Genomic DNA, 9,665 nt, shown 5'->3' on the forward strand with positions numbered 1-9,665 from the left:
AAAAAAAAAAAAATAGTAGTATTTCCTCCATTTATAGAGGCTCTGTACAAGTTCCTAATCCTATTTGATATTCCATATCATGCAAATCAAAGAGAAACTAAACACTAATCAAAACAAGGGTGATTTCCATCAATATTGTTAGAAAAGTTATGAATTGCAAGATTATGTTAGTTTTTGTAAATATTTTTTACATACCGTCCATGTCACCATAAAAATTGATTTATATTTTTTTTTAAAGTAAAACCGCTAATTGAATTAGCGGTTTATTTACTTGAAATTCATGTATACGAAACAAAATAAATGAAACCGCTAATTCAATTAGCGGTTTCTTTTTGATAAAACCGCGTTTTGTTGTAAAATAGTAAAAAAAAAAAAAAAAAAAAAAAAAAATGGTTGATGACGTGAATAGTATGTAGGGAATATTAGCAAAAAGTGACATTGTTGGAATTTATAACTTTTCCAACCATTTCTATGGAAATCACCCTCAAAACAAAGAAACTACAGGTTATCCTAATGGCCCGATTGATACAGCATACAAGACGATGAATGGAGGTAACTAAAACGAGTATTTTTGGCAATTCAGTGGCAAAGTGCCAAAGTCTGAATATTTTACCTCCAATTGTTACCTCATACCAAACAGGTAAAAAAAAAAATTCACACGGCCGACCGAAAACATGAATGCTATATACATCTGTACATATAGAAGCTACTACATCAGTAATGGATCAGTTAGCAACTAGTAGTAAGTTAGCAGCAAGTAGCAAATTAACCAATTTGACACTCTTTATCTACATCATTAGTTTACCTCAAAATTTTGGTTAAGGAATCAGCAAAGTTGTTACCCTTCATACCATTTGAAAAGAGCATCACTTCTTTCTGAAGAGTCTCCTGATAAAACCAGGTGATTTGGAAGACTTTTGAGCATTATTTCCCACATGACAAGCCACGGGTATATCACCAGTAGATCTAAGGCACTCTTGCTTTTCTTCTTCAAATCTAGTCTCATTCAGCTGCCGGAGCAATTCTGATGCGATTGCCTTTCCTTTGTCGCTTCCTTTGACTGATACATAATGGACAGCAGGTATACATCCCTCACGTATGACCTTTTGACAAAAATATTCGCGTTGAGAACATAAATCAAGAAGAATACGGACTGCATGCTCTTGGTCCTTGTAGCTGCAATCCTCAAGTACCTTAATGATTGATGCAATGCAGCCTTGGGTCTCAGCAATAGAAATCCTAGTCTCTTCAAACTGACACAACTTCTCCAAAATGCCTAAACAAGTTCCAGCAACTGAGCTATCTTCCAAGAAAGGAACCAATATAGGTATCCAATCTGGAGCTAAGTTGCACGATGAACTATCAATTCTCGATGAAAGACTGTACAGTAGTTTAAGGGCTGATTCTTGAAGATCTTTTTTGTGGCTATCAAGTATTTTGAGAATTGAATTCAGAGCACCTGATGCTGCAAATATGAAAAAATCAACCTCAGTAGATAATAATTCCATTATGGCAAGTGTTTCAGCAGCAGCTTCAGTTGCAAGGAAAGAAGCCAAGAGACAATATACATCCTCATTTAAAAGAGCGGGTTCCTTCCTGCAATACATTAATGGAAGTTAATAACATAATGTAAGCGAAGAATTATGATCTTGTTAGTTAAAACCTTGAAGGATATACGTTTAGATCAAAATGAGGAAAATCACCTCTTTGATTGGAGAAAAGTTGATAGCACTTTAATTCCAGCCTTTTGAGCATCTTTATCACACTTGCCAAGAGCATCTTCCAAGAACAAAATCAGTGGATCCAGAAAATTCTCGGAAGAAACAAAAGAACAAGAAGGATTATAGTCATTCAAATAAGTATTAACATCTTGAATAGCTGTACACTGTGATTCCCAAGGAAGTTCCCTGACATTAGATAAGAACTGCTTTCTAATGTCATTAATGCTAGAGTAGAACTGAAATCTATGAAATTCAACAGCAGAAGACTTCTTAATAGAGCCAAAACTGTTCTCAAGCTTAGCATGTGACATAGTACTGTAACTGCTATCAAGAGATCCTAGGGATAAGTTGCTTATATCTATTTGAAGATTTATATCTTTCATAGAACTTGCAGTGCTACGGATAGAATTTGAAGAAGTCTCAAGGGAGCCATATACTGATGCGACTATAGTTGGGTCAGGAAATTCACTGCCATATTCCATAGACCACTTTAAGATCAACTTCCTCATGGTAGTATTGGGTGTAATGGACAGATTCGATAGCTTCATCCCTGTTTTTGGACAGGTATCATGACCCTCATCAAACCATTTTTGTATGGATGCCCTTTCATAAGTTTGTCTAGAAGAAATCATAACAGGGTCATACATCAACCTTGAGGATAAGGGGCATCTAAATCCCTCAGGTGGGTCAGGCCTGCGAAGAGAGTTGAAATTGTCTGCACGGGAATCAAGATCAGGAGACTGGGTTGTTATAGATTCGCTATCAGACTTCACAGAAAAAGCTAAATCATGCTGAGCTGAGAAGCTTCTTGTTTGCCCTTGCACAATAAGTTTTTCATACTTGTTCAGGAGATAAAGAAGGTATTTCAGAGTCTTCCATTTTGTTGACCCTTCCTCTTTCACGTCATTAAGAAGATTTTTTAAGCGTCTTCCTTCTATCTTAAGGTCTTTTTTTGTCGTTAGATGAAGCATTGAAGCTGCAAACTGAAGTAACTCCATCTCCGAATTTCCAACTGAATTTACAGGAAAAGGATCTTGCTGCAGTATTGCTCGTAATGCTTTGCCAGCCAATTCTTCACATGAGTCCAAGGAGAATTTTATACCTCTTAGACCAACAAGTATGTCAGACATCTGCCAAACACAAATACAGCTGCTTAATCGATTTCATCTCAGGCAAATAATATTTAAGCATGAATTAGCAGTTTAGCTCCACAGAACAAGAGTTTGGGAGGGCTGAGATTTTTTTGTTTTTTTTTTTTTGAGAGGTTGTTAGATGTCATTTCTTCTCATTGCCCATGGAAGGAGTGGGTTTCACAGCAGCATAAAGTGATATACGGTAAAAAAAATATGAAGATGAAGAAAGAAACATGCATGAGCTGAAGAAGCAAATAAAGTATGACAGACCTCCAGTTTCAAAGACACAGGAACCATATTTTGAAGTTGGCTCAAATTTTGCTCCATACAATTTTTTGCTTTATCAAATCTTGCTTTTACTGTCTCCCCTGTCATTGCCTGAAGTATAAAATAAAAAAAAATCTTTATGTTGATATAACAGTTATATTTTTCTCTTTCCGAGTTTCCGCTATATATTATTAAAGAAAGAGCCAAGGATAAACTTCTTCATGCCTATTCAAACTGGGAAATCCCATATTCAAACTCACAGGAAATATGGAATTGCAACTATAAATTTCATAAATATCCGGGTTAATCCACTGAACTACATGCTTGAGAATCTATTGGAAGTATTTTTGTTGTATAGGTTTTACATACCAGGTACAGCTTACTAGACATGCAGCAATTCTGAACAAGTTCCCTGGATTTCTCAATTGCAATGCGTAAATGGGAAAGTGCCTGCAATCCTAGGGAGCACCTAGGTTGAGCTGCTTCAATAACTGGAATTATACTATCGATAATTTCAACAAGTCCCAGGAGTTGTGTACACATAGATATATGCACCTGCATATGCAATAAAGAAGATTGTTATGATTCAAAAAGTTAGACTAATTGAGGAGGGAGACAACTATTTATCTATTTCCACAGATGATCTTCTTAGCAGAACCTTTTCATTCACCATCGAAACACTGTTTTCCAGTTATGTATTTTAATTGACCTCAATGGAAAAAGATACTAGTTTAACAAATTTCGATCACATTGACAACTAAAAAGTATATAACACAATCAAATTAGTCTTGAGTTCTGTTAATAGAGAAAATATACTCAACATAATCAAGAAGCATAACAACTGAAGATGAAATGAAACAAGAACTGCATACTCATTACCTTATACTCAACATAATCAAGAAGCGTAACAACTGAAGACGAAACAAAACAAGAACTGCATACTAATTAGTAATTACCTTAATAGAAAGAGTCTGTGTTGATGCTTCCTGCACTTCAGAGACATCAGACCCCATCCGAAAGATTAGTGTCAAGATTAGTGTCCTGGATCAAAAATTGAATTTAGGGTGGCTAATATTGTTAAGACCAAATTCTGAAATAATGTTAAGTTTTGATTTTTCAAAATCAAACTAGTGAAATCACATGTGTCTATTTGAGCATCCAGGAAAAAAATTGGATTTTGATGCACATCAGTCATTCACATAAAGTAAACACACACAAGGAGGGATGCACCGCAAGTAGCACATTGACTAAAGAGGTATAAATAACACATTTGACCATAGCAAGAACTCCAGAAGTTTCCTGGGATTTGTTGCAACAGATAGACCAACCACACAAGGAAACCAATGGATGCAACCCATTACCCAATCCATCAATAAAATTTGTTCCAGCTCTTACTAGGCCTACGCTAGACATGAGGGATGAGCCTGAATCATAATTTGGACTAGAGAGCTAGATGGACTTTCAAGCAGCTATAAATTTCTTTGCCATTGCCCAAGCTACAAACAACTCGTTATCATCATTACATCATATATTCATACCCTACGTTCTACACTCGCAATAATGCCAAAGCATCATCATCTTTAAAACTGGTGCTAGCCTGCTTGATATTGCCGGCTAATTTTTGAAAATCTTAACCTAAGCACGACATGTGGCCTGGACATGCCATTGTAAGGTTAGGCCAGGCCAACTTTGTGCCGGAAAAGCTCATTGCCAACTTCAATCATCCTAAATTCCTAGAGAATGAGTACCTTTCTATCCAAACCAAGACTGATCAACCTATTAATCCATAAATTCAATCCTCAAGTACCAAAATGTCAACCAAGTAAAGATCTAAACAGGCAAGGCAGCATGCAGTATACAATAAATATACATGAAAAGTGACAATTTAACATTGAACTACTCTATCTTCAATAAAAAAAAAAAAAAAAAGAATAGCCAGGAATAAAGCAAGCAATATACAAGCAGTCAAGAATCCACTACAACTTTGGTTGACTTATTATAATAATGATTTCAAAATAAACTTATTCCAAAATAATTATACTAATAATTATAAAGTAAAAAGAAAAATAGGGAGTACCAGAAGACCAATAGTAGAGAGCAACCCAGAAAATTGTTGGTTTGTTATATTCTTCCTTTATCAAACCTTCACTTTTTACCCTTGATTGTCCAATTAGCACCCAGGACAAAGATTACACTTCATTAAACCCCAAAAAAAAACTTTAAAACAAATTAAATATAAAATAAAAATATCATATTCCTACTGCATCATACAATTCAGAAATTCTCCCAACACCCACCTCTAAATGAAAATTTTACAAAGCAGAAGAACAAGAGAAAGGACTTTTTAAAATTTTTTTAAACAATTTTATATTTTGTGGTGGGTAAGAAGAAAGAACAGAGAAATGAATTAGTGACAATGGAGAATCCGAATTATATCAAGATGAAAGTTGCAGAAGAAAGGAGAGAGAAACACAATAAAGTAAAAAAAAAAAAAAAAATGATTTTTTTTAAAAAGATGATTTTTTTAAAAAGATGAAATTATTAAAGCTAAGTATCCCGGCAAAAAAAAGCAGCTTGACCATTTCCAAATTTCTACTTGTATAAAGAAGAACAAGACGGGGGCCGCCGCACGATTTTGATAGACATCGTTCTTTACTTGTTGGTTTTGTTTCTGGTAATATTGGTCATTGGTAGACTTGTCAATTCTATCAGAAAAATATTTTCTTTATTTTCCTGTATTTATTTATTTAATTTTCTATTCTTGGTCAATCCAATGACAAACTTTGTCTAGCATTGTGTATATAATTAGGAAAACTATAATCCTGTTTAATTCTCAACATTAGTTTAGTTTAGTTTAGTGGTTGTGGTCAATTGTTGCACACCATAAGCAGGGCCGGCTAAGGGCCTGTGCAAACAGACCCTTAGCACAGGGCCCCAAAATATTGAGGGCCCAATTTGTATAGAGCCCAATGTTGTTAAAAAAAAAAAAAAAGAAAAGTGTCTGACTTTGAACGCTTAATCGTCAACATCCCATCTTTCTCCCATTCATTTACTCCAGTACAACGCTTACTTCCGTAAAATTCTCTTAATTACCTTAAATTGTTTTAAAACCTTCCATCTTCCTTCATTCAATTATAATTATTCATTAATTTTCTTATTTAACTCAAATTTTCCAATTAAATTTTTCCTTTCTCAATCAATTACAAAGATTTTCTTGCTTCTAATGGAAGAATTAATTTCGTGTCTCCCATAGTTAGATCTCTTAACTGTCGTTATTTTGACGGCAAATTTTTTTTTTATGGTAATGAATTTCCTATCTGTAGTTTTGCTATAAGCTTATTATTGCCATTTTACCATTTTAAGATAGAAAGTCAAAGAAATGTTTGATTAATTATGAATTTGTGAGTTGCCGAGTTGCAGACTTGTAGCAAACAAGTAGTCTCTATAGTAGATTAGTTGTTGCGGCAAACCTTGGTTCAATCCCCTTTGCATATACTGTTGATTATTTTTGGGCTTTGTTTAAAACTTTAAAATGGTGGATTTTTTTTTTTGGTTAAATAAATGGTGTATATTGAATATGGAAATACTGTAAAAGTAATACTTGTATCTGATAGAGTGATACAGAATAACAGAGTGATTTTTTTTAAAAAAATTTTTTATACTTTTTACTAGGGCCCAATTTCTAGGGTTTGAACAGGGCCCCTAAAATGATTAGGACGGCCCTGACCATAAGTTAAACTCTTTAGGAATTAGCAAATCTTAAGATATTCTAATTTATGAAATTTGTTTAAAATTTTGTTGAATATGTGAAGTTGGACTTCCTGTGGAAAGGTTCACTCACTTGAGAAAAGAAAAACAAAAAAGTCATTCATGCAAAGAATTCTGCACTTCTTATTTACAAATAACTCATCACTCAAATATGACTCGGATTAATCTAACCTAAGCCAAAACCAAGGTAAAATAAACCAAGGTGTAGAGTTTAGTGAACGAGTGAAAAATGACGGCTGTTTGTTCTACTCCTAGAGTTTTTGGGGTAGGTAAGAAATTCAATACAAAAATAATGACCTATTCCAAAAAGTGACCATGCACGATGCACCCTCTAAATCCTATCCATTTATACTACCATCATAAATTCATAATTAATCTCTTGTCTCCCATAATAGCATGATGATTGTCTGGTACTAACGTACTACACTACTACAGTACTCAATAACAATATTCTCTTTCGTGTGACTTTTTTAATCCAACTAAACCAATACTAGAAATTAAATAAATAAATTAGCCTATGTTACAACGAGAGAAGTTAACTAGTAAAGACCAAGTTCTACTAATCTACTTCCTCCATTTCTTAAGATTGTTCCATTTTTCTTTTTAATTCTCCCGCATAATAATCCCCCTTTTCATTTTCAGTTAAACATATTCCCACCATGTACTCTTTAAATTACCTGTTATCCTATGTAATAAACAACAAATCTATCTACTCGCTCAATACAATTGATGTAGTGAACATTGAAAACAGGACAATCTTTTAATGAACGAATGTAGTATCTTATTAACTTGGTTCAAACACCCAAAGGGGATTGTGATGAACTTGTTCCCTATATATTGACCCAAATTTACATCACTAACGTGTAAACGAGTAAGTACATATGCACAAAGATTTCAATAAAAGAGCATATGCCAAGTTTCCCTGACTTCAACAAGCAAACTTTGTCCTAAGAGTCTAAGACATATCATAATAAATGGCACACAAAAATTGAACTATTGCATTTGAATTCTCCTACTGTATGATACATGAATGCATACAACCTCCTACATCATCTAAATTGGATTCTTGCATGGTTATGATCTTCCCTAGAAGCTTTTCCTACCAAGCACCAATTTACAATACTTCGTATAATAATTCATAATTGTGATCACAAATTGAAGAAAAACAAAAATACTCATAAGAAAAAACTCAATCTCATATCTAAAGAGTGTTGGAAAATTAATCAATAAGCTTTTAAAATATCACCGAAAGCCAAAATAATGTATTACTACTACAAACGTCTATGATACAAAAATGTTACATACCACATCACCAACCATCTTTTAAATACTATGAAGTACGAAGTATAAAACTTTATTTCCTTTAAAAAATTACTACAAAACTCATTTAGTGTGCCACAAATAAATTATGAAATGGACTATTTTGTTATCTCTAAAATCTAATATGAGCTCCTCCAAATTTTTGGGCATTACCTTAAGTAGGGTAACACTCACTTCGGCTAGGGCATCTAAATTTAAATTCAATTCTTTCACATGTGTTGAACATGCATTAACATTAAAGGCCAAATAATTCATAAGCATGCTACCTAATGGACTACGTATTCTATAAAGATAATCATACCATGTGATCATCAATCGGTTGAAAATCACCAAGTGAAGAACTTAGCTTTCAATGCCAAATCAAATGATCCTCGACTTTTGGATATAAGTATAAGATGGAATGAAAAACATCCATGCTTTATAAAATTCTATAGTCATGATTAATAACATTCTTTAACTTCTGGATTCTTTTGGTCACGAGATTTTACTAATATAAGTAGACGAAGGGAGTAGTTTTGATATAATCCTAATTATCGAGAGGTCACTAATCAAAGAATTTCAACAAAAGCCATCCACATCAAATATAATACCCAAGAGCTCGAATCTTAATTAATCCAATTATGCACGTCATTACCACGTTGGAAAATTATAATATTTCGTTTGTTAAATTCTAATTCTAATTACCTTAAAAAAGGAATTATAATAACCATAAAATCAAACAATAGGATTATATTCTCTCTCACAAGTCACACCCAATATATATTAAAATATTCTTGTAGGCCAACATGAATAAAATAAATTCGAAATTCCAATAGGCCAATAGGATAAGAAAAAAAAAAAAGGCATTGACTTCACATGTTATAAATTATAGAAGTAAATGCATAACATGAAAAGGTTCCTTTTCATTAAACTTAAACCTCATATAGTACTTGGGTTAACAAATTAAAGCTTTGATGTAAGCATCGAAGGTAATATCCAAATATGCCGCTGTAGCACTAGCTGTCATGCACTCGTAGTGTTTATGGTGTACGATCAGGTCCATCGTTATATACCATGCACCACTACAATGTGCGATTTTGACTGAAAGTCTATGTACAATAGAACGATAGTTCATATCACTCATGTGTTTAAATGCTCCTGCAGTGGTCTCATTAGTAATTTATATTGTCCTATGACTCATTCGCACCCAAATAAAATTTTTTAAAGAAAAAAAACATGAAACCGTTTATACTTTAGGATCCGAAGGCAAGATTAGAATGATATGGCTCATTTGCACCCAAAAAACAAAAAAAAAAAGGGGGGGGACACATGAAACCGTTTCTCCTTTACGATCCGAAGGCAAGATTAGAATGGTACAGGGATACACAATACACCTAATTGCACAATATAATTTGTAGTCAAGGTTCCAAAATTCTACTGTTTACAATAATTAGTTGCATAGAGCCCAAGAACAATT

The 9,665-nt window shown here is 33.6% G+C and overlaps 1 protein-coding gene across 1 annotated transcript; it reads right to left on the reverse strand.

Annotated features, from left to right (window-relative positions):
* Positions 1-664: 664 nt before the first annotated feature.
* Positions 665-5,777, reverse strand: LOC145561830 (U-box domain-containing protein 5-like). Its single transcript, XM_081621948.1, has 6 exons — positions 5,199-5,777; positions 4,078-4,162; positions 3,491-3,676; positions 3,125-3,232; positions 1,704-2,851; positions 665-1,596 (listed from the first exon to the last, which is right to left on the reverse strand). Exons 2-6 carry the CDS (start codon positions 4,132-4,134, stop codon positions 867-869), a joined length of 2,229 nt encoding a protein of 742 aa, XP_081478074.1. The 5' UTR covers positions 4,135-4,162; positions 5,199-5,777; the 3' UTR covers positions 665-866.
* Positions 5,778-9,665: the final 3,888 nt, after the last annotated feature.

This window comes from Chenopodium album, chromosome 10, assembly GCF_948465745.1.
Source record: "Chenopodium album chromosome 10, dcCheAlbu1.1, whole genome shotgun sequence".
Classification (NCBI taxonomy): Eukaryota; Viridiplantae; Streptophyta; class Magnoliopsida; order Caryophyllales; family Amaranthaceae; genus Chenopodium; species Chenopodium album.

What these genes read in the sequence shown, in the direction of transcription:
- LOC145561830 (XM_081621948.1), bottom strand. Translation starts at nt 4,134, where the DNA reads ATGGGGTCTGATGTCTCTGAAGTGCAGGAAGCATCAACACAGACTCTT. An exon ending in CACAGACTCTTTCTATTAAG is followed by an intron (nt 3,677 to 4,077) that starts GTAATTACTAAT and finishes TTGCATATGCAG; the next exon opens with GTGCATATATCTATGTGTAC. An exon ending in CTGTGTCTTTGAAACTGGAG is followed by an intron (nt 2,852 to 3,124) that starts GTCTGTCATACT and finishes TGTGTTTGGCAG; the next exon opens with ATGTCTGACATACTTGTTGG.